The 26,623-nt window shown below is 44.5% G+C and overlaps 1 protein-coding gene across 1 annotated transcript; it reads right to left on the bottom strand.

The window, feature by feature from the left end:
• Positions 1 to 75: 75 nt before the first annotated feature.
• Positions 76 to 25,456, bottom strand: zgc:77375 (haloacid dehalogenase-like hydrolase domain-containing 5). Its single transcript, XM_029692709.1, has 8 exons — positions 25,254 to 25,456; positions 19,263 to 19,466; positions 16,705 to 16,817; positions 14,781 to 14,874; positions 2,759 to 2,792; positions 2,448 to 2,622; positions 2,143 to 2,331; positions 76 to 803 (listed from the first exon to the last, which is right to left on the bottom strand). Exons 1-8 carry the CDS (start codon positions 25,368 to 25,370, stop codon positions 386 to 388), a joined length of 1,344 nt encoding a protein of 447 aa, XP_029548569.1. The 5' UTR covers positions 25,371 to 25,456; the 3' UTR covers positions 76 to 385.
• Positions 25,457 to 26,623: the final 1,167 nt, after the last annotated feature.

Here is a 26,623-nt window from a genome sequence, read left to right as displayed (position 1 = left end):
TGGCAAGGTAGGGGTGGTATACAGAACATAGCCCTATTTGGTAAAAGACTAAGTCCACATTATGGCAAGAACAGCTCAAATAAGCAAAGAGAAACAACAGTCCATCATTACTTTTAGACATGAAGGTCAGTCAATCTGGAAAATTTCGAGAACTATGTTTCTACTGTATCTACAGTCTCAGACTAAACTGTTTCTACTGTTTCTACAGTCTGACTCTGTTTTTACTGTTTCTACTTCCTCAGTTTATAACCCTGAAACCATCCTCACTGGGATCTGATATACAAATATGAAATGGCACCATATTCCCTATCTTTTGAACTACACAGGGAATAGGGTCATTTTGGACGTACAGATACAAAGTTAAACTCTAATGCTATTCTGGAGGTCAATGCCTAGTAAAGACAAAGTTCTCCTGTTCACAGATGAGTTCCACAGCGTTGTGTACGTCCTGTACAATGTGTCCTGGTTCCATCAGGGACGGGTCGAAGCGGAAGTCCCGGTGACCATGAAACACAGTCTCGGTGACGCTGTGGCTGGCATCAGCCGGCACCTCGCTGTGGGGGTTATAGACACCGGTACATACCAGCAGGGATTTACAGGAGGTGGCGGAGGGGGAAGCCAGCTCGCTCTCCAAGGCCGTCTCCATGTCCTGGTCCTGGAGAAGGGCTTTAGGGGACCCTCCGCCCCCTGTACCCTCCACCGTGGCCTGCACTACTTGGGCAGCAGTCTGCCTGGTCCGGACCCTCTGCTCCAGATAGCGGTTGTACAGGTTGGCTCCATAGATATCTGTCATCAGGTTGTCTCTGTTAGATGGAATAAAGGTTGGACACGAGTTAGAAAGGAACAGGGTATCTAATAACATGTCAATAGTATCATTACAGCATTACTACATAGGTGTAACATGTTAATACAGTATCACTACATAATTACTACATAGATTAGAGTGAAGCGTAGGGTTTCTTACAGCTTTGTCTCAGATTGGTTTGTGCTGTAGTGTTTTGCTGCCTCCCGTGGTTCCTTACCCGACCGCGTAGACGTATAGTGTTCTGATGGGTGTAGGTTCTATCCCGATAGTGTAGAGTGTTTTGATGGGGTTAGGTTCTATCCCGATAGTGTAGTGTTCTGATGGGGTTATTACTCGATAGTGTATAGTGTTCTGATGGGTTTAGGTTCTATCCCGATAGTGTGTAGTGTTCTGATGGGTGTAGGTTCTATCCCGATAGTGTATTGTGTTCTGATGGGTTTAGGTTCTAACCTAATAGTGTATAGTGTTCTGATGGGTTTAGGTTCTAACCCGATAGTGTATAGTGTTCTGATGGGTTTAGGTTCTAACCCGATAGTGTATAGTGTTCTGATGGGTTTAGGTTCTATCCCGATAGTGTATTGTGTTCTGATGGGTGTAGGTTCTAACCTGATAGCGTAGAGTGTTCTGATGGGGGTTATTACCCGATAGCGTAGAGTGTTCTGATGGGGTTATTACCCGATAGTGTATAGTGTTCTGATGGGGTTATTACCCGATAGCGTAGAGTGTTCTGATGAGGTTATTACTCGATAGTATATAGTGTTCTGATGGGTTTATTACCCGATAGTGTAGAGTGTTCTGATGGGGTTATTACTCGATAGTGTATAGTGTTCTGATGGGTTTAGGTTCTATCCCGATAGTGTGTAGTGTTCTGATGGGTGCAGGTTCTATCCCGATAGTGTATTGTGTTCTGATGGGTTTAGGTTCTAACCTGATAGTGTATAGTGTTCTGATGGGTTTAGGTTCTAACCCAATAGTGTATAGTGTTCTGATGGGTTTAGGTTCTATCCCAATAGTGTATAGTGTTTTGATGGGTTTAGGTTCTATCCCGATAGTGTATAGTGTTCTGATGGGTTTAGGTTCTATCCCGATAGTGTATAGTGTTCTGATGGGTTTAGGTTGTATCCCGATAGTGTATAGTGTTCTGATGGGTGTAGGTTCTAACCCGATAGTGTATTGTGTTCTGATGGGTGTAGGTTCTAACCTGATAGCGTAGAGTGTTCTGATGGGGGTTATTACCCGATAGCGTAGAGTGTTCTGATGGGGTTATTACCGATAGCGTAGAGTGTTCTGATGGGGTTATTACCCGATAGTGTATAGTGTTCTGATGGGGTTATTACCCGATAGCGTAGAGTGTTCTTATAGGTGTCCTCCAGCCTCTCTCTGCAGCCTGCTCCCTGATGAGGTACTCAGCAAAGTGATATGTTAGTTCAGAAGGTTTCCCCATCAGAGCTTCGTACTTCAGCTCCTGACCCGTTATCTTCCTGTAGATGTTCTCCAGACACACAAGGAACATCCCGTGGCCAAACCTACGCAAGCACACACACACACACACACACACACACAATGACAGACAGTGTGACTAAAACATTTGTCAACCATTGTTCCATGTCACTTAGTGTAATCTTTCTCAGTGACTTGTTACCGTGGAGACTGGGCCTCGGCCATCCACATCAGGTCCATGTTACAGGCCAGCAGCGGCAGGTGGGCGGAGTGACGCATCTCATGGACGTTACCCAGGCTCCCATTGGTCAGCAACACATCAATGATCAGCTGCAGGTTGGTCTCCCATCGGATTGGCTCGCCGAACAGGATGACCGCTGCGACCAGGAAAAAAAAGAAACAACATCATTAAATCGTGAGTTTATACTTTTCTTATAAATCTGAAAGATTATTCTACATGTAGAACCATTATTTGGAGAAAATGTACTATGATATGAACAATATGCTTCTTACCTTGAACTACAGGGAGGTTCACAATAGGTGAAGACTGCAACAAGAGTAGAATAACATTCAGGGCTCCAGAGTACATACACCCTAAAGTGTCTCTAGGACACCAGAGTACATACACCCTAAAGTGTCTCTAGGACACCAGAGTACATACACCCTAATGTGTCTCTAGGGCACCAGAGTACATACACCCTAAAGTATCTCTTGGACACCAGAGTACATACACCCTAAAGTGTCTCTAGGACACCAGAGTACATACACCCTAATGTGTCTCTAGGACACCAGAGTAAATACACCCTAATGTGTCTCTAGGACACTAGAGTACATACACCCTAAAGTGTCTCTAGGACACCAGAGTACATACACCCTAAAGTGTCTCTAGGACACTGTCACTCTCAATCACCATCTCCTCCCTGACCTTTCACATCGCTGTGCATGTGACCCTGCTCCAGCAGAGGTAACATGGCGACACCATGGGTAGGGTACCCTCAGTCTCAGGTGGTTGGAATACATTTCGGGCTACCAGACAAACGTGTCTGCTAAATATATATATAATAAACTGAACTACCAGTCTATACAATAATATACAGTAACGTGACATACACAGGGAGAACACAGTCACAGCAGAGGCGGACTTTATGGGTTCTTGAGGCAAATTTGTTCCTTGTGAGGGGAGGGACCTATGAACTAAATTACATGACTCAATCTCTTGTTATAGAGCCACCATGTGGCCAATTGCCATGGTATTGCATGAGAGGGTGTGGCCCTAGGGCCTTTACCATGTTGTTAAGTTGCACAGTCCTGGGCCTTTTCATCTCATGGAAATAGGGTTTTTTTCTTCACCAACATGGTAGAAACAGGAATATAATAACAATAATGAAGTGGAACAAATACAACAGGGTTTCACCGGCTTTCCTGCTTGAACCCCTAAATATAGCTGCAAGCAGCCTTGCCAGGGTTCAAGCTGTGGGTCCACTGTGCCACCATCAGGACACATTGGACACATCGTCTTAGGATGAGATACTTCTGTACTCCTGACCACGCTTGACAAATATCAGAACAGCGCCACCATGCGGTCAAACTTTGCGGTCAAATTTTCTACAGGTTAGCTAGACTCACCTCTCTGAGCGCGTGTGACACATTTCATCACTCTGAGTCAACCAGATCAAGAGATATAAACGTGCCCGTTACAGCTCCACCGTGTGGTCGATCTGAATGCGTTGAGTCTTGCATGGTATTGCATGAGAGGGTGTGGCCATTGGACCTTCACTATGTTGCTAAACTGAACATTCCTGACCTTTTTCATCTCATTGGATTTTTTTTTTCTTCACCAATAACTACAAAAGTACATTTCCTGATGATAATGTGGTGTGCTTGCTAGCTTGTGAAGCTTGTTAGCTCGATTAATTGATAGGATATGATAGCCTGAACAAGTGAAAGTTGGTTTGGTTGTCTCTAGCTTGAATGGTTCAAGAGTTACTGTTGGTGGGTTATTTTATGCTAATTTATATAGTTATAGTTGATACAAGTTTTAAAGAATTTGATGTTAGGATAGCCTGAACATGTGAACGTTAGTTTGGTGTCTCTAGCTTTAACAGTTCAATAATTACTGTTTGTGAATTATTTAATGCAAATGTTTTTCCATTTAAATGCATCGTTATCCATAGCAATGACTCTGAGCTGCTCAATGACATGAGAGAGATGCTAGCTGATGTTAGCTAGCTTCTTTTTTCATCACTCTAAACTCCTACAAACAACTGTAACTTTTTTATTGGTAGAAGATGTTTTTGTTCAAAGCCAGATTTGGAGAGCAGAGAAGTGGAGGAAGATTCCATACGCTCTACGTTTTTGGTTGGCTTTTTGGGGGAGTGGTCAAAACAGCAGTTGTTTGGAATGAATTGGAAAAAACGTGTTAATATACACTGCTCAAAAAAATAAAGGGAACACTAAAATAACACATCCTAGATCTGAATGAATGAAATAATCTTATTAAATACTTTTATCTTTACATAGTTGAATGTGCTGACAACAAAATCACACAAAAATAATCAATGGAAATCCAATTTATCAACCCATGGAGGTCTGGATTTGGAGTCACACTCAAAATTAAAGTGGAAAACCACACTACAGGCTGATCCAACTTTGATGTAATGTCCTTAAACCAAGTCAAAATGAGGCTCAGTAGTGTGTGTGGCCTCCACGTGCCTGTATGACCTCCCTACAACGCCTGGGCATGCTCCTGATGAGGTGGCGGATGGTCTCCTGAGGGATCTCCTCCCAGACCTGGACTAAAGCATCCGCCAACTCCTGGACAGTCTGTGGTGCAACGTGGCGTTGGTGGATGGAGCGAGACATGATGTCCCAGATGTGCTCAATTGGTTTCAGGTCTGGGGAACGGGCGGGCCAGTCCATAGCATCAATGCCTTCCTCTTGCAGGAACTGCTGACACACTCCAGCCACATGAGGTCTAGCATTGTCTTGCATTAGGAGGAACCCAGGGCCAACCGCACCAGCATATGGTCTCACAAGGGGTCTGAGGATCTCATCTCGGTACCTAATGGCAGTCGGGCTACCTCTGGCGAGCACATGGAGGGCTGTGCGGCCCCCCAAAGAAATGCCACCCCACACCATGACTGACCCACCGCCAAACCGGTCATGCTGGAGGATGTTGCAGGCAGCAGAACGTTCTCCACGACGTCTCCAGACTGTCACGTCTGTCACATGTGCTCAGTGTGAACCTACTTTCATCTGTGAAGAGCACAGGGTGCCAGTGGCAAATTTGCCAATCTTGGTGTTCTCTGGCAAATGCCAAACGTCCTGCACGGTGTTGGGCTGTAAGCACAACCCCCACCTGTGGACGTCGGGCCCTCATACCACCCTCATGGAGTCTGTTTCTGACCGTTTGAGCAGACACATGCACATTTGTGGCCTGCTGGAGGTCATTTTGCAGGGCTCTGGCAGTGCTCCTCCTGCTCCTCCTTGCACAAAGGCGGAGGTAGCGGTCCTGCTGCTGGGTTGTTGCCCTCCTACAGCCTCCTCCACGTCTCCTGATGTACTGGCCTGTCTCCTGGTAGCGCCTCCATGCTCTGGACACTACGCTGACAGACACAGCAAACCTTGCCACAGCTCGCATTGATGTGCCATCCTGGATGAGCTGCACTACCTGAGCCACTTGTGTGGGTTGTAGACTCCGTTCAAAAAGTGACCAAAACATCAGCCAGGAAGAATAGGAACTGAGAAGTGGTCTGTGGTTACCACCTGCAGAACCACTCCTTTATTGGGGGTGTCTTGCTAATTGCCTATAATTTCAACCTGTTGTCTATTCCATTTGCACAACAGCATGTGAAATTTATTGTCAATCAGTGTTGCTTCCTAAGTGGACAGTTTGATTTCACAGAAGTGTGATTGACTTGGAGTTACATTGTGTTGTTTAAGTGTTCCCTTTATTTTTTTGAGCAGTATATTTACTAAAACAGCTGTATAGTTAGATCCGTAGCGGATATTCTTTTTCTGAAAACATATTTGAATAGGAGAGCCGTAGACGAAGATGTCACACACTCTAACTTTTTGTCTAACTTGTTGGGTAAGTGGTCAAAAGTTCAGTTGTTTATAAAATATAAAAAAGTTAGAGAAAATGTTGTTGATGCGGTCACTTAAACAGCTGTAGCGTTTGATCGGTACCAGATAATTCTGTAATTATTTCAGGTTTGAAAAGCAGAGAAGTAGAGGAAGATTTCATATGATCTAATGTTTTGCCTAAGTTGATTACAATCTGGTCAAAGTATCTGATGTGTCAAAAGTTACATTGTTTACAGTGAATGTTGGAAACGTTGTTGTCACAACGGGGAGCTTTAGAATGTTGAAAAAAGTCCCATTAAAATGAGTGAAGATGGACAAAAAGAAAGACCAAAAAATGTATAGTTTAAAAAGTATAAATCATTTAAAAAGTTGTATGCAAGCACACTATTCCAGACCAGTCTGCACATTTTAAAGTTTGAATGGTGTTTGTAGTTTAAACGGTGTAAGAGGAGTAGCATGCAGAAAAATAATAAGACATATGACGAAAATTTAAAGTGGGGACTTTTGCTTCACAAGTCCCACATAATAATAACTAGATGGTCATTTTCCATGAAGAAAAATGTGATGGGACTTGCTTCAACTCTTTACATGTATTTTTGTGGCAGTTGTTGAAGAAGTTTAAAATGTTTTACTTAAGCAAAGAGTTAAATATAGTCAAACTTAAATGTTGTAAAATAATTGGTATGATTACTTTGATAGACTACAGTATCAACCTTATTACTTTGGATTGTGTTAGATCACGTATTTCAACACAAATAACTACACTTAGAAAAAGTTACAGAAAATGTTGTGGTCGTTTAAACAGTTTGATAGGTACATTCTGTTATTATTCCAGATTTGAATAGCAGAGAAGTAGAGGAAGATGTCATAACCTTTAACTCTTTGTGTAAGTTTTGGTCAAAGTAGCTGATTTGTGTAAAAAATTGCATTGTTGCATTTACAGTGGAAGTGATGACGTCACAATTATTAGCCACATTAAAGTGAATGAATATGGACAAAAAGAAAGACATTTTAAAGTTTGAATGGCGTTTCTAGCAGTGTGAGAGGAGTAGCGTGCAGAAGAAGAAGAATAAAAAGAACAACAACGTTTTAGAATGTGACGTTTGCTTCGTAAGTCCCATTAATAACAATAAAAAGTGAGAATTATGTCTAAGATTTAAGTGGGGGCGTTTGCTTTGCGAACCCCACAATAATTAAAGCAGCGAGCAATGTTGCCAGTGTTCAAGCTAGGTGCTGTCGTTCATTGTTGGTAAATGTTGAAGTGAGTTGAGCAGTTGTTATAAGATGGCAAAAGTGTTAGTAGTACCTGAAAAGGTGCATCAGGATAGTGTTTCACTATGAAACATTTCACATACATGCATACTGTAAATGCACATAGTCAAACACACACACACACACACACACACACACACACACACACACACACACACACACACACACACACACACACACACACACACACACACACACACACACTCGCCTCATAATGCCACCATCTGGACAAATTGGACACATCACCCTAGGATGAGCTACTTCTGTACTCCTTACCACACTTGCCAAATATCACAACTCAACATCAACCGATCATGCAATAGTCCTTTGATATACACTGCTCAAAAAAATAAAGGGAACACTTAAACAACACAATGTAACTCCAAGTCAATCACACTCAGATCTAGGATGTGTTGTTTAAGTGTTCCCTTTATTTTTTTGAGCAGTATATTTTGGACCTTTTGTAATGATGTTGACTACTTTAAATGTCTTCTTCACTTCCTGCTGAACACGGAACGAGGGAGAGCTCGGTTTGTTGTTTTGAAAAGTTTGTTGTTTTGAAAGTCTATTGAAAAAGTTTGGTTACTAGCTAGCTACCTTTTGATTATGGATCCTGCGACGTGGTTGTCATCAGTTGCTGGCACCGTTACTATCTGTCCAGTGATCCTGCCAACCAATGCCGGATCTGAGGAGCTGTTTGGGGGCCCCAGTGCCCCCGCACATTGACTCTGTACCGGTACCCCCTGTATATAGCCTCCACATTGACTCTGTACCGGTACCCCCTGTACATAACCTCCACGTTGACTCTGTACCGTAATACCCTGTATATAGCCTCCACATTGACTCTGTACCGTAATACCCTGTATATAGCCTCCACATTGACTCTGTACCAGTACCCCCTGTATATAGCCTCCACATTGACTCTGTACCGGTACCCCCTGTATATAGCCTCCACATTGACTCTGTACCGGTACCCCCCTGTATATAGCCTCCACATTGACTCTGTACCGGTACCCCCTGTATATAGCCTCCACATTGACTCTGTACCGGTACCCCCCTGTATATAGCCTCCACATTGACTCGTTACCGGTGCCCCATGTATATAGCCTCCACATTGACTCTGTACCGGTACCCCCTGTATATAGCCTCCACATTGACTCTGTACCGGTACCCCCTGTACATAACCTCCACGTTGACTCTGTACCGTAATACCCTGTATATAGCCTCCACATTGACTCTGTACCGTAATACCCTGTATATAGCCTCCACATTGACTCTGTACCAGTACCCCCTGTATATAGCCTCCACATTGACTCTGTACCGGTACCCCCTGTATATAGCCTCCACATTGACTCTGTACCGGTACCCCCTGTATATAGCCTCCACATTGACTCTGTACCGGTACCCCCTGTATATAGCCTCCACATTGACTCGTTACCGGTGCCCCATGTATATAGCCTCCACATTGACTCTGTACCGGTACCCCCTGTATATAGCCTCCACATTGACTCGGTACCGGTACCCCCTGTATATAGCCTCCACATTGACTCGGTACCGGTACCCCCTGTATATAGCCTCCACATTGACTCGGTACCGGTACCCCCCTGTATATAGCCTCCACATTGACTCTGTACCGGTACCCCCTGTATATAGCCTCCACATTGACTCTGTACCGTAATACCCTGTATATAGCCTCCACATTGACTCTGTACCGGTACCCCCTGTATATAGCCTCCACATTGACTCTGTACCGGTACCCCCTGTATATAGCCTCCACATTGACTCTGTACCGGTACCCCCCTGTATATAGCCTCCACATTGACTCTGTACCGGTACCCCCTGTATATAGCCTCCTCATTGACTCTGTACTGGTACCCCCTGTATATAGCCTCCTCATTGACTCTGTACCGGTACCCCCTGTATATAGCCTCCACATTGACTCTGTACCGGTACCCCCCTGTATATAGCCTCCACATTGACTCTGTACCGGTACCCCCTGTATATAGCCTCCACATTGACTCTTTACTGGTACCCCCTGTATATAGTCTAGCTATTGTTATTTACTGCTGCTCATTAATTATTTGTTATTCTTATCTCTTACTTTTTTTTTTGTTGGTATTTTCTTAAAACTGCATTGTTGGTTAAGGGCTTGTAAGTAAGCATTTCACTGTAAGGTCTACATCTGTTTTATTCGGTGCATGTGACAAATACAATTTGATATGATTTGGCATAGCAGCTAGCCTTGCTGCTAGCTAGCTGCCTATTAAGCTAGCTGGGTTTTCTTGAGTGCTTGAACGCAGCCCGTGACGCGGTTAGCCATTGTGACTGGGACTGCATATTGTCCCAGGCTTGTGGCTGTCTACATCCCTGCAACCTGCCTTGTCTGGAAGTAACAGCATAACCTACGTTGTTGACATGACAAAGACCAATGCAGGCGGGAGTACTGTTGAGGTACTGTTTGAACATCATGAAGAACGATATGGCCTTAAATGGCCATGTACTCTTATAATCTCCACCCGGCACAGCCAGATGAGGACTGGGCACCTCTCAGAGCCTGGTTTCTCTCTAGGTTGCTTCCTAGGTTCCTGGCTTCCTAGGTTTCTGCCTTTCTAGGGAGTTTTTCCTAGCCACCGTGCTTCTACATCTGCATTGCTTGCTGTTTGGGGTTTTAGACTGGGTTTCTGTATAGCACTTTGTGACATCTGCTGATGTAAAAAGGGCTTTATAAATACATGTGATTGATTGTCTCTCTATCACAGGTTAAGGATCTTTTAAACAAACAAAAAGAGTTCTACAAGCAGTTGTTACAACAACAATAAAATAGCTTCAAGTGTTTTATCCAAATACTGGTGGAGTCAACTAATACAAGAATGGACGACCTGACTAGAGGGGTTCAGGACCTGAAGATCAGTTTGCATTTCTCCCAGGGTCAGATCGATGAGTATAATGGCAAGATTGGCAAATTGTATTTGTCACATGCGCCGAATACAACAGAATACAACCTTACAGTGAAATGCTTATTGTCCAGCCTCCCTCCCAAAAGCCTGTTAGGGGTAGGAGAACCTATGGGTTCGTAGCTTCAACCCCGCAGCACACACACACACTTACACACACCAACTGATAAATGGACTGCATCTTTTTTTCCTCTTGCTTTGTTTCCTCTTTTGATGTCTCATATGACGTCTATCTCTGATAAGCTAAACAGGAAATGGCTGAAAATAGCCCATATTAACATATGTAGCCTTAGAAATAAAATTTATGAAATCAATAACTTGATAACATCAGATAACATTCATATATTAGCCATTTCTGAGACTCACTGAGATAATTAATTTGATGATACATCAGTAACAATACAAGGATAACATCTATAGAAGAGACAGTAATGCTTATGGGGGAGGTGTTGCTGTATATATTCAGAGCCATATCCCTGTAATGCTTAGAGAAGATCTTATGTCAAGTGTTATTGAAGTGTTGTGGTTGCAGGTTCACTTGGCACATCTAAAGCCTTTTCTATTGGGGTGTTGCTATAGGCCACCAAGTACTAACAGTCAGTATCTAAATACTATGTGTGACATGCTTGATAGTGTATGTGATGTAAACAGAGAGGTCTACTTTCTTGGGGACCTGAATATTGACTGGTTTTCATCAAGCTGTCCACTCAAGAGGAAGCTTCTTACTGTAACCAGTCCCTGTAATCTGGTTCAGGTTATTAATCAACCTACCAGGGTGTTTACAAACACTACAGGAACATGATCATCCACATGTATCGATCACATTTGTACTAATACTGAAGAACTTTGTTCTAAAGCTGAATTTTTTATTTATTTAACCTTTATTTAACTAGGAAAGTCAGTTAAGAACAAATTCTTATTTACAATGATGGCCTACTAAAAGGCAAAAGGCCTCCTGCAGGGACTGGGATTCAAATTAAAATAAAGTAAATAAAAATATAGGACCAAACACACATCACGACAAGAGAAACAACACAACACTGATAAAGAGAGACCTAAGACAACAACATAGCATGGCAGAAACACATGACAACACAACATGGTAGCAGCACAACATGACAACACAGCACGGTAGTAATACAACCTGACAACAGCATGGTAGCAACACAACAGGGTAGCAACACAACAGGGTAGAAACACAACATGGTAGCAACACATCATGGCAGCAACACAACATGGTAGAAGCACAACATGGCAGCAACACAACATGGTAGAAGCACAACATGGTAGCAACACAACATGATAGCAGCACAAAACATGGTACAAACGTTATTGGGTACAGACAACAGCACAAAGGGCAAGAAGGTAGAGACAACAATACATCACACAAAGCAGCCACAACTGTCAGTAAGAGTGTCCATGATTGAGTCTTTGAATGAAGAGATTGAGATAAAACTGTCCACTTTGTTGCATCTCGTTCCAGTCGCTAGCTGCAGCAAACTGAAAAGACGAGCGACCCAAGGATCTGTGTGCTGTATCCGTACCCATTGGATGCAGTGATCACAATAGCTGGGACTAAAATAGTGTAAAAGAGATCATACAAAATACTTTGCTGTGACTCTTACGTGGATGATGTTCTAAATATTTGTTGGTCTGATGTGATTTTAATAAGGAGCATCCAGATGAATTTATGAAATTGCTTCTTCTAATTATAGATAAACATGAACCTGCTAAGACACTGACTTAGACCTGTTAAGGATCCATGGATTGACGAGGAATTGAAACACTGTATGGTTGAAAGCGTGGCTAGTAAGTCTGGCTGCACATTTGACTGGCTGAAATTATGTTACTAAACAAAAAAAAAAGAAGAAACTGTTATGATGCCAAGATCAAACACTTTGTGTTTAAATTAAATTATGAGCAGAAAGACACATTCAACTCTATTTTTCATTGAATCAGAAGGCTTATTCATCGCGAAACCATTTGATGTTGCCAATTATTTGAATGATTACTTAATTGGCAAAGTGGTCAAATTTAGGCAGGAAATCCCAACAACGAAGTGAGCTATTATACTCATGCGTAAAAAAAATAAAAGCATTGCAAGTTTGAATTTTGTAAAGTTAGTGTGGGAGAGGTGGGAAAATGATTCTTATCGATCAATAATGACAAACCTCCTGGCATTAAAACTTAGATGGAAAGCTACTGAGGATGGTATCTGACTCTATAGCCACTCCTATCTGTTATATCTTTAATCTGAACCTAGAGGAAAGTCTTTGTCCTCAGGCCTGGAGGGAAGCCAAAGTCATTCCGCTACCCAAGAGCGGTAAAGAGGCCTTTACTGGTTCTAACAGCAGACCTATCAGCTTGCTGTCAGCTCTTAGCAAACTGTTGAAAAAAACGGTGTTTGACCAAAAACAATGCTATTTCGCTGTAAACAAATTAACAACAGACGTTCAGCATGATTATAGTGAAGGGCACTCAACATGAACTGCACTGACACAAATGACTGATGATTGGTTGAAAGAAATTGATAATAAGAAGATCGTGGGAGCTGTACTGTTAGATTTCAGTGCAGCCTTTGATATTATTGAGCATAACCTGAAAAAATGTACACTACCGTTCAAAAGTTTGGGGTCACTTAGAAATGGCCTTGTTTTTGAAAGAAAAGCAAAACAAAATTGCCCATTAAAATAACATCAAATTGATCAGAAATACAGTGTAGACATTGTTAATGTTGTAAATGACTATTGTAGTTGGAAACGGCTGATTTTTAATGGAATATATACATAGACGTACAGAGGCCCATTATCAGCAACCATCACTCCTGTGTTCCAATGGCACGTTGTGTTAGCTAATCCAAGTTTATAATTTTAAAAGGCCAATTGATCATTAGAAAACCCTTTTGCAATTATGTTAGCATAGCTGAAAACTGTTGTCCTGATTAAAGAAGCAATAAAACTGGCCTTTAGACTAGTTGAGTATCTGGAGCATCAGCATTTGTGGGTTCGATTATAGGCTCAAAATGGCCAGAAACTTCTTCTGAAACTCGTCAGTCTATTCTTGTTCTGAGAAATGAAGGCTATTCCATGAAAGAAATTGCCAAGAAACTGAAGATCTCGTACAACGCTGTGTTCTACTGCCTTCACAGAACAGAGCAAACTGGCTCTAACCAGAATAGAAAGAGGAGTGGGAGGCCCCGGTGCACAACTGAGCAAGAGGACAAGTACAGGCAGAGTTGCAAAGAAAAATCCATATCTCAGACTGGCCAATAAAAATAAAAGATTAAGATGGGTAAAAGAACACAGACACTGAACAGAGGAAGATTGGAAAAAAGTGTGATGGACAAACAAATCTAGGTTTGAGGTGTTCGAATCACAAAGAAGAACATTCGTGAGATGCAGAAAAAATGAAAAGATGCTGGAGGAGTGCTTGATGCCATCTGTCATTATGGTGGAGGCAATGTGATGGTCTGGGGGTGCTTTGGTGGGGGTAAAGTGGGAGATTTGTACAGGGTAAAAGGGATCTTGAAGAAGGAAGGCTATCACTCCATTTTGCAACGCCATGCCATACCCTGTGGACGGCGCTTAACTGGAGACAATTTCCTCCTACTACAGGACAATGACCCAAAGCACAGCTCCAAACTATACAAGAACTATTTAGGGAAGAAGCAGTCAGCTGGTATTCTGTCTATAATGGAGTGGCCAGTACAGTCACCAGATCTCAACCCTATTGAGCTGTTGTGGGAGCAGCTTGACCGTATGGTACGTAAGAAGTGCCCATCAAGCCAATCCAACTTGTGGGAGATGCTTTTGGAAGTATGGGGTGAAATCTCTTCAGATTACCTCAACAAATTGACAACTAGAATGCCAAAGGTCTGCAAAGCTGTAATTGCTGCAAATGGAGGATTCTTTGAAAAAAAAAAAAAAAAACCTTTGAAGGAGTTAATTATTATTTAAATTAAAAATCATTATTTATAACCTTGTCAACGTCTTGACTATATTTCCTATTGATTTTGCAAATCATTTCATGAATGTTTTCATGGAAAACAAGGACATTTCTAAGTGACCCCAAACTTTTGAACGGTAGTGTATGTACCCATGTTTTTAAACACATCTTCCAGGACTCTAGCTCAAACAATATGGCCACCATGATCCAATGCGGTTGCATGGATGGTTTTTCCTGTCCAACAGCACCAACATGTGTGCGTGTGTGTGTGTTCCTACTGGTTGTTTGGGTCGTCTGTTGTGGTCCACCATATCCAGCAGGGGGAAGTATTCTGTCAACATGTCGATGCTCACCACATTCTGGAAGCCCAGACTGGAGGGACGTTAAGGATCAACATGGTATCATCTATAACATACATTTATTTAACCTTTATTTAACTAGGCAAGTCAGTTAAGAAACAAATTCTTATTTTCATTGACAGCTTTCCCCGGGCGAAGCTGGTCCAATTGTGCACCATCCTACGGGACTCCCAATCACGGCCAGATGTGATACAGCCTAGATTCGAACCAGGGATTGTAGTGACGCCTCTTGCACTGAGATGCAGTGCCTTAGACCACTGCCCCACTCGGGAGCCCAACATTAGGAATACCTTCATAATATTTACTGGTACCCCACCCTCTTTTGCCCTCAGAACAGCCTCAATTCGTCGGGGCATGGACTCTACAAGGTATTGAAAGCATTCCACAGGGATGCTGACCCATGTTGACTCCAATGCTTCACACAGTTGTATCAAATTGGCTGGATGTCCTTTGGGTGGTGGACCATTCTTGATACACATGGGTGTGAAAAACCCAGCAACCTTGCAGTTCTTGACACAAACCATTCAAAGGCACTTAAATGTTTTGTCTTGCCCATTCACCCTCTGAATGGCACACATACACAATCCATGTCTCAAGGCTTGAAAGTCCTTATTTTTCCCCATCTCCTCCCCTTCATTAACACTGATTGAAGTGGATTTAACAAGTGACATCAATAAGGGATCATAGCTTTCACTTGGATTCGCCTGGTCAGTCTATGTCATGGAATACTCTTAATGTTTTGTCTACTCAGTGGAATTTCCAGTTTATACTCTATCAAAGACCGTTATGTATTCTCTGTGCTAGAAATGGTCTGACGATGCATGGCTGACAATGCTGTGTTTAGGTTTGCCAGCCCCCAGGCTGAATCAGTAGGCCAAACCTTTATCTGGATGACAAGCCCCAGGCTGAAGCAGTAGGCCAAACCTTTATCTGGATGACAAGCCCCAGGCTGAAGCAGTAGGCCAAACCTTTATCTGGATAACAAGCCCCAGGCTGAATCAGTAGGCCAAACCTTTATCTGGATAACAAGCCCCAGGCTGAAGCAGTAGGCCACACCTTTATCTGGATAACAAGCCCCAGGCTGAATCAGTAGGCCAAACCTTTATCTGGATGACAAGCCCCAGGCTGAAGCAGTAGGCCAAACCTTTATCTGGATAACAAGCCCCAGGCTGAAGCAGTAGGCCAAACCTTTATCTGGATAACAAGCCCCAGGCTGAATCAGTAGGCCAAACCTTTATCTGGATGACAAGCCCCAGGCTGAAGCAGTAGGCCAAACCTTTATCTGGATAACAAGCCCCAGGCTGAAGCAGTAGGCCAAACCTTTATCTGGATAACAAGCCCCAGGCTGAAGCAGTAGGCCAAACCTTTATCTGGATAACAAGCCCCAGGCTGAATCAGTAGGCCAAACCTTTATCTGGATAACAAGCCCCAGGCTGAAGCAGTAGACCAAACCTTTATCTGAAAGACAACATCATCTGCTTTTATCATCGTCATCGGTGCAGCAAATTTTGTTGGCTTCACCTAAAATGCCCCCCAGTTCTCAGAGCACTATTATAAGCGCTCATTACTGTCCCTGGACCTGCCAGGCTGTCACCCAGTAATCACAGAGACCTTGAATATATGGTCGAGCAGATGAACCAGGGTTATAAAACACGACCAGCTGTACAGCCACGTGGTCTCTGATCAACATACAACTACCCCTCTAAGAAAGACTAAAGGCTTTGATTGATGTTTGAAATGTCGATAGTTTTTTAGTCAGCTACTCACACTGGCTGAGTAACTATATACATCTGATGATGATGGCACAGTGAAACAGCAGAGTTAGAAATGATTAGACAGATACTTGTTAGCGATATCCAGTACAGGTCCTTGTCCTGACACCAGAACACATTTCTCATGGTACTTCGTGAACATCCTGAGAGGACTGTGAGACAGCATCACCTGGTCCTGGGAGATCTACGAGAGAAAGACAACACAGATACAAAGTTATCAAACAGAGTGGCTGCTGCCTGAAACCATAGCCTGAAACCACAGCCTGAAACCACAGCCTGAAACCACAGCCACAGCCTGAAACCACAGCCTGAAACCACAGCCTGAAACCACAGCCTGAAACCACAGCCTGAAACCACAGCCTGAAACCACCTTCAGTATAAAGTGAGAATGATAATGATTGTAGGTCAGATAACAGAATTGCATGTTAATGATAGTGATTGTAGACTCCCAGGGTTAGGGGTTAGACTCCCAAGGTTAGACTCCCAGTGTTAGGGGTTAGACTCCCAGGGTTAGACTCCCAGTGTTAGGGGTTAGACTCCCAGGGTTAGGGATTAGACTCCCAGTGTTAGGGGTTCGACTCCCAGGGTTAGGGGTTCGACTCCCAGGGTTAGGGGTTAGACTCCCAGGCTTAGGGGTTAGACTCCCAGGGGTTAGACTCCCAGGGTTAGGGGTTAGACTCCCAGGGGTTAGACTCCCAGGGTTAGGGGTTAGACTCCCAGGGTTAGGGGTTAGACTCCCAGGGTTAGGGGTTAGACTCCCAGGGTTAGGGATTAGACTCCCAGGGTTAGGGGTTAGACTCCCAGGGTTAGGGTTTAGACTCCCAGGGTTAGGGTTTAGACTCCCAGGGTTAGGGATTAGACTCCCAGGGGTTAGGGGTTAGACTCCCAGGGTTAGGGGTTAGACTCCCAGGGTTAGGGGTTAGACTCCCAGGGTTAGGGGTTAGACGCCCAGGGTTAGACTCCCAGGGTTAGGGGTTAGACTCCCAGGGTTAGGGGTTAGACTCCCAGGGTTAGGGGTTAGACTCCCAGGGTTAGGGGTTAGACTCCCAGGGTTAGGGGTTAGACTCCCAGGGGTTCGACTCCCAGGGTTAGGGTTTAGACTCCCAGGGTTAGGGGTTAGACTCCCAGGGGTTCGACTCCCAGGGTTAGGGTTTAGACTCCCAGGGTTAGGGGTTAGACTCCCAGGGGTTCGACTCCCAGGGTTAGGGGTTAGACTCCCAGGGTTAGACTCCCAGGGTTAGGGGTTAGACTCCCAGGGTTAGACTCCCAGGGTTAGGGGTTAGACTCCCAGGGATAAACTCCCAGGGTTAGGGGTTAAACTCCCAGGGTTAGGGGTTAGACTCCCAAGGTTAGACTCCCAGGGTTAGGGGTTAGACTCCCAGGGTTAGACTCCCAGGGTTAGGGGTTAGACTCCCAGGGTTAGGGGTTCGACTCCCAGGGTTCGACTCCCAGGGTTAGGGGTTAGACTCCCAGGGTTAGGGGTTAGACTCCCAGGGTTAGGGGTTAGACTCCCAGTGTTGGGGGTTAGACCCCCAGGGTTAGGGGTTAGACTCCCAGGGTTAGACTCCCAGGGTTAGGGGTTAGACTCCCAGGGTTAGACTCCCAGGGTTAGGGGTTAGACTCCCAGTGTTAGGGGTTAGACTCCCAGGGTTAGACTCCCAGGGTTAGGGGTTAGACTCCCAGGGTTAGACTCCCAGGGTTAGGGGTTCGACTCCCAGGGTTAGGGATTAGACTCCCAGGGGTTCGACTCCCAAGGTTAGGGGTTAGACTCCCAGTGTTAGGGGTTAGACTCCCAGTGTTAGGGGTTAGACTCCCAGTGTTAGGGGTTAGACTCCCAGGGTTAGACTCCCAGGGTTAGGGGTTAGACTCCCAGGGTTAGGGGTTAGACTCCCAGAGTTCGACTCCCAGGGTTAGGGGTTCGACTCCCAGGGTTAGGGATTAGACTCCCAGGGTTAGGGGTTAGACTCCCAGGGGTTCGACTCCCAGGGTTAGGGGTTAGACTCCCAGTGTTAGGGGTTAGACTCCCAGGGTTAAACTCCCAGGGTTAGGGGTTAGACTCCCAGGGTTAAACTCCCAGGGTTAGGGGATAGACTCCCAGGGTTAGGGGTTCGACTCCCAGGGTTAGACTCCCAGGGTTAGGGGTTCGACTCCCAGGGTTAGGGGTTAGACTCCCAGTGTTAGGGGTTAGACTCCCAGGGTTAGGGTTCAGACTCCCAGGGGTTAGGGGTTAGACTCCCAGGGGTTAGGGGTTAGACTCCCAGGGGTTAGGGGTTAGACTCCCAGGGTTAGGGGTTAGACGCCCAGGGTTAGACTCCCAGTGTTAGGGGTTAGACTCCCAGTGTTAGGGGTTAGACTCCCAGGGTTAGTAGTCAGAGGTTAGGGTTAGGGGTCAGAGGTTAAGGTTAGGGTTGGACTCACAGGCACTCGCAAGGTCAGAGGGGAGGGGTCAGAGGGGAGGGTTAGGGGTCAGAGGGGAGGTTTAGGGGTCAGGGGGGAGGGTTAGGGGTCAGGGGGGAGGGTTAGGGGTCAGAGGGGAGGGTTAGGGGTCAGAGGAGAGGGGTCAGAGGGGAGGGTTAGGGGTCAGAGGGGAGGGTTAGGGGTCAAATGTTAAGGTTAGGGTTGGACTCACAGGCACTCCCAGTATTTGAGACAGTTGATCAGCCTTCTTCTGACGGAGACAGTTTCCAGCGTTGGTGACAAACACCACAGGAACCAAGAACTGTCCTCTGGAGTCCACCAGCTTCTGGAAGGCCTTTTTAGCGGCTGGAATAGGAGTCTTCCCCCGGACCAGCACCCCATCGATGTCAAACAGCAGGCCGAACCCTGGCTGGATCTAGAGCACAGGAGGATCAGAGACACTTCTGAGAAAGGCATTGGACAAACCATATAACAAATACTGTACAACCATTCTTTACATTTCAGTTGTTGTTTTTTAGTTTGGATTTATTTCGTTTTTACATTACAGTTGTTGTTTTTTTAGTTTGGATGAATTTAGTTTTTACATTTCAGGTGTTGTCACACACAAACCATCAATGCGTGCCATCACAGCAAAACGGCAAGATCTGGTCCAGATCTGCACAACCAAAAGCAAACAGACCCAGACAGACCCAGACAGACCCAGACAGACCCAGACAGACCCTGACAGACCCAGACAGACCCAGACAGACCCAGACAGACCCAGACAGACGCCAACAGACCCAGACAGACCCTGACAGACCCTGACAGACCCAGAGAGACCCAGACAGAGCCAGACAGACCCAGACAGACCCAGGCAGACCCACCCTAACCTGCCTTGCAAAGAATAATAGAGGATTCTCAGAGCATAATACTAAACAATGATTTACAGCTTTATAAACCAGCATCATCCCAGCTTTATAAACCAGCATCATCCCAGCTTTATAAACCAGCATCATCCCAGCTTTATAAACCAGCATCATCCCAGTTTATAAACCAGCATCATCCCAGCTTTATAAACCAGCATCATCCCAGTTTATAAACCAGCATCATCCCAGCTTTATAAACCAGCATCATCCCAGCATTATAAACCAGCATCATCCCAGCTTTATAAACCAGCATCATCCCAGCTTTATAAACCAGCATCATCCCAGCTTTATAAACCAGCATCATCCCAGTTTATAAACCAGCATCATCCCAGCTTTATAAACCACCGTCATCCCAGCTTTATGAACCAGCGTCATCCCAGTTTATAAACCAGCATCATCCCAGCTTTATAAACCAGCATCATCCCAGCTTTATAAACCAGCATCATCCCAGCTTATAAACCAGCATCATCCCGGCTTTATGAACCAGCATCATCCCAGCTTATAAACCAGCATCATCCCGGCTTTATGAACCAGCATCATCCCAGTTTATAAACCAGCATCATCCCAGTTTATAAACCAGCATCATCCCGGCTTTATGAACCAGCATCATCCCAGCTTTATAAAGCAGCATCATCCCAGTTTATAAACCAGCATCATCACAGTTTATAAACCAGCATCATCCCAGTTTATAAACCAGCATCATCCCAATTCCCACATTAGCCACAAACCCCCGGTGGCTTTGTGTCTGTTTGTCAGTGTTTTGATAAGAATGGTTTCCCGTCTATCTCACTGTGTTTCACACACTTGAGGATTATTAACTAACATCCGTCCTCTTTCCCAGGGGAGCACTTAAGATCCAGCGATACACACACACACACACACACACACACACGTCATTCCACCCTGACCAACATCAGCCACCCTGACTCAACAATGTATTTCATAACTAGATTATGGATAAGGCTCAAATTCCTCAAAATATAGAAATGATATAAAAGCCAGAATGATCAAGCAATTAACACAACATTATAATTTGTCCCTGTAGAATTATGTTGTTCTGCTCTGAGAACAGTGTGTCCAGATCAGAGCAGAGCACGATTAGGTGGATGGTGGTCAGAGGCAGGAGGAAGGCAGGCAGGCAGGAGGACGGAAGGAAGGCAGGAGGAAGGGAGGAAGGAAGGAAGGAAGGAGGCAGGCAGGCAGGAAGGAAGGCAGCACATCACCACACCACTACATATCCACATCACCACACCACTACATATCCACATCACCACACCACTACATATCTACAGTACCTCACCACACCACTACATATCCACATCACCACACCACTACATATCCACATCACCACACCACTACATATCCACATCACCACACCACTACATATCTACAGTACATCACCACACCACTACATATCCACTTCACCACAGCACTACATATCTACATCACCACACCACTACATATCTACAGTAAATCACCACACCACTACATATCTACAGTACATCACCACACCACTACATATCTACAGCACCACACCACTACATATCTACATCACCACACCACTACATATCCACATCACCACACCACTACATATCTACAGTACCTCACACACCACTACATATCTACATCACCACACCACTACATATCTACATCACCACACCACTACATATCCACAGTACCTCACCACCACTACATATCCACAGTACCTCACCACACCACTACATATCTACATCACCACACCACTACATATCCACATCACCACACCACTACATATCCACATCACCACACCAATACATATCTACATCACCTCACCACTACATATCCACATCACCACACCCCTACATATCTACAGTACCTCACCACACCACTACATATCTACCTCACCACACCACTACATATCCACAGTACCTCACCACACCACTACATATCCACAGTACCTCACCACACCAATACATATCCACATCACCACGCCACTACATATCTTCATCACCACACCACTACATATCTACCTCACCACACCACTACATATCTACCTCACCACACCACTACATATCTACATCACCACACCACATATCTACAGTACCTCACCACACCACTACATATCCACATCACCACACCACTACATATCCACATCACCACACCACTACATATCTCCAGTACCTCACCACACCACTACATATCCACATCACCACACCACTACATATCTACAGTACCTCACCACACCACTACATATCCACAGTGCATCACCACACCACTACATATCCACAGTACCTCACCACACCACTACATATCTACATCACCACACCACTACATATCTACATCACCTCACCACTACATATCCATCACCACACCACTACATATCTACAGTACCTCACCACACCACTACATATCTACATCACCACACCACTACATATCTACATCACCACACCACTACATATCCACATCACCACACCACTACATATCTACATCACCACACCACTACATATCTACATCACCACACCACTACATATCTACAGTACCTCACCACACCACTACATATCTACATCACCACACCACTACATATCTACAGTACCTCACCACACCACTACATATCCACAGTACCTCACCACACCACTACATATCCACAGTACCTCACCACACCACTACATATCTACATCACCACACCACTACATATCTACATCACCTCACCACTACATATCCACATCACCACACCACTACATATCTACAGTACCTCACCACACCACTACATATCTACATCACCACACCACTACATATCTACATCACCACACCACTACATATCCACATCACCACACCACTACATATCTACATCACCACACCACTACATATCTACATCACCACACCACTACATATCTACAGTACCTCACCACACCACTACATATCTACATCACCACACCACTACATATCTACAGTACCTCACCACACCACTACATATCCACAGTACCTCACCACTACATATCCACAGTACCTCACCACACCACTACATATCCACAGTACCTCACCACTACATATCTACAGTACCTCACCACACCACTACATCACCACACCCACTACATATCTACATCACCACACCACTACATATCTACATCACCACACCACTACATATCTACAGTACCTCACCACACCACTACATATCTACATCACCACACCACTACATATCTACATCACCACACCACTACATATCTACCTCACCACACCACTACATATCTCCAGTACCTCACCACACCACTACATATCTACATCACCACACCACTACATATCTACAGTATCTCACCACACCACTACATATCTACATCACCACACCCACTACATATCTACATCACCACACCACTACATATCTACATCACCACACCACTACATATCTACATCACCACACCACTACATATCTACATCACCACACCACTACATATCTACAGTACATCACCACACCACTACATATCTACAGTACCTCACCACACCACTACATATCTACATCACCACACCACTACATATCTACATCACCACACCACTACATATCCACATCACCACACCACTACATAATATGTGTGAAATGCTTGATAATGTATGTGATATCAACAGAGACTTATATTTTCTGGGTGATTTAAATATTGACTTGCTTTTATCAAGCTGCGCACCCAAGAAAATGCAGTATCCAGATCCATCAGATGTAGTGATCACAATATAGCAGCCATATCTAAGAAAACCCAAGTTCCAAAGGCTGGGCCTAATATAGTGTATAAGAGGTCATACAATACGTTTTTTGTAGTGATTCCTACGTTGTTGATGTATAGAATATTTGTTGGTCTGTGGTGTGTAATGAGGAGCAACCAGACGCTGCACTTGACACATTTATGAAATTGTTTATTCCAGTTACTAATAAGCACCCATTAAGGAAATGACTGTAAAAACTGTTAAATCCCTGTTGATTGATGAGGAATTGAATAATGGTGTGGTGTAACGGCTGTCTTCAGAAATGAACCAAGGCACAGCAGGTATGTGAATACTCATATTTAATTTCCCAAAAAAAGGAGTAAAGCATCCACAGGAAACAATAACACGCCAGCAACAGTTTGCAGGCTAACAAATGCAGTGCAAAACAACCACCCACAACCCCAAAGAAAAACACACACACCTATATAGGACTTCCAATCAAAGGCAACTCAACACACCTGCCTTCAATTGGAAGTCCCAATCAACAATACAAACATTCCCATACACAAAACTGCCACGTCCTGACCCCAAAACTAAAACAATAGCTCCATCTGCTGGTCAGAACGTGACATGTGGTTGAGAGGGATGAGGCAAAAGGAATGGCAAATAAGTCAGGCTGCACAACCGACTGGTAAACGTACTGCAAATTGAGAAATCATAAAAAGAAACTACACTATGAAACAAAGATAAATGACATAAAGAATGATAATAAAAAGATTGAAGCATCTTAAATGAAATTCTGGCAAAAAAGGCAACTCTGCGCCATCATTCATTGAATCAGATGCTCATTCACCACAAAACACACTGATATTGCCAAATTCTTTAATGATTTTTTCATTGGCATGATTAGCAAATTTAGGCATGACATGCCAGCAACAAACGCTAACACTACACCTCAAGTATATCTGACCAAATTATGAAAGACAAGCATTGTAATTTTGAATTCCCTAAAGTGAGTGTGGAAGAAGTTAAAAAAGTATTGTTGTCTATCAACAATGACAAGCCACCGGGGTCTGACAACTTGGATGGAAAATTACTGAGGATAATAGCGGACGATATTGTCACTTCTATTTGCCATATTTTCAATTTAAGCCTTCTAGAAAGTGTGTTCCCCCAGGCTTGGAGGGAGGCAAAAGTCATCCCACTACCTAAGAACAGTAAAGCCCCCTCTACTCGAATCCCCGAGCTGACATGGTACAAATCTGTCGTTCTGCCCTGAACAAGGCAGTTAGCCCACTGTTCCTAGTTAAATAAAGGTCAAATAAAAATATCCGACAAATCAATTTGTATTTGTCACATGCGCCGAATACTTACCGTGAAATGCTTACTTACAAGCCCTTAACCAACAATGCGGTTCAAGAAATAGAGTTAAGAAAATATATACTAAATAAACTAAAGTAAAAAATAAAATAAAATGAAAAGTAGCACAATAAAATAACAATAACGAGGCTATATACAGGGGGTACCAGTACGTTCTGGTATCATTACACCGCTATAACGTTATTATATCGATACATTGTATCAACCAACTACTGCGTAATGATGAGACTGTAACGTAACAACACTACCTTGTTATTTAACGTCGAGGCGCCGCACATCCCACACCTTGTCAGTAGAGTTCCCCGGTCCCCGGGCTGGCTGAGCAGGGTGTTCGCAGCCCGGTGTAGGACACTCAGTGCCTTCATGATTCTGCTGCTCTGCTGTCCGGTTCTCTCCGCTGCCTCCTGTTTCTCTTATTTAGTTCAATCTTGTTCGAACCCTTCATATATCGCTGAAGGCATGATGTGACGACACAGAGAAGGTGGTCCTACAAACACAGGCGGGGGAGCGGAACGGCGGGGGAGCGGGCCGGCGGGCCGGCGGGGGAGCGGTGTGGCGGGGGAGCGGTGCGGCGGGGGAAAGGTACGGCGGGGGTGCGGCGGGGGAAAGGTACGGCGGGGGATCGGTGTGGCGGGCCGGCGGGGGAGCGGTGTGGCGGGGGAGCGGGATGGCGGGGGAGCAGTGCGGCGGGGGAGCGGGATGGCGGGGGACCGGTGCGGCGGGGGAAAGGTACGGCGGGGGATCGGTGTGGCGGGGGAGCGGTGCGGCGGGGGTGCGGTGTGGCGGGGAGCGGTGCGGTGGGGGAACTGTTCTGTTTAGTAGTGGAACGTCAAAGTGATCTTTAGCTGACGCGGAATTACAAAATCCCACAGGATTCACACGCTGCGCCACTAGACTGGATTCGACTGATTCAAAGAAACATTCATGCGTTTTGTACTACAGTATCTTGTATGAGAGAGCTAAACAGCTCATCTGGGGTCAGTGAGGCGCGTTATGCCTGTCATCTGACTCCAAAATGCCGCTGGTCCTTAATAGAGCAAAATGTGCTTCATAGGCCAATTGCATTCCTGTACGGTTATTCCTATCAGGCTACAGTTATTAAAGTTCCAGACACACAAACTCAGTATTTATCAAGGATTATAATTTATACAATTTCAATCAAGACATAACGGTGTATTACTGATTTCAAGTGATCTATAAACCCAAAAGGTGTCTGGTAATTGAGGATGCGGATTAGTTCCCTTTAAACCAGCCCTGATGACATCAGATTGACGTTTGAAGACTTTGATATCAAGAATGTAAACCATTTCTGTTGACAATGTCAAGACACCTAACAGGAGGATGCAAACTACCCCAGACACACTGAAACACTAGATTAGATCAGGGTTATTCTTCATCACTAACCATTAGATTAGAACAGGGTTATTCTTCCTCACTAGCCACTAGATTAGAACAGGGTTATTCTTCCTCACTAACCACTAGATTAGAACAGGGTTATTCTTCCTCACTAACAGATTAGAACAGGGTTATTCTTCCTCACTAACAGATTAGAACAGGGTTATTCTTCCTCACTAACAGATTAGAACAGGGTTATTCTTCCTCATTAACAGATTAGAAC

This window comes from Salmo trutta, chromosome 16 (assembly GCF_901001165.1).
Source record: "Salmo trutta chromosome 16, fSalTru1.1, whole genome shotgun sequence".
NCBI lineage: Eukaryota > Metazoa > Chordata > Actinopteri > Salmoniformes > Salmonidae > Salmo > Salmo trutta.
This window is presented reverse-complemented; position numbering and strand designations above follow the sequence as displayed.

What these genes read in the sequence shown, in the direction of transcription:
- zgc:77375 (XM_029692709.1), bottom strand. Translation starts at nt 25,370, where the DNA reads ATGAAGGCACTGAGTGTCCTACACCGGGCTGCGAACACCCTGCTCAGC. An exon ending in CTCAAATACTGGGAGTGCCT is followed by an intron (nt 16,818 to 19,262) that starts GTGAGTCCAACC and finishes TTTCTCTCGTAG; the next exon opens with ATCTCCCAGGACCAGGTGAT. An exon ending in GCCGAGGCCCAGTCTCCACG is followed by an intron (nt 2,332 to 2,447) that starts GTAACAAGTCAC and finishes GTGCTTGCGTAG; the next exon opens with GTTTGGCCACGGGATGTTCC.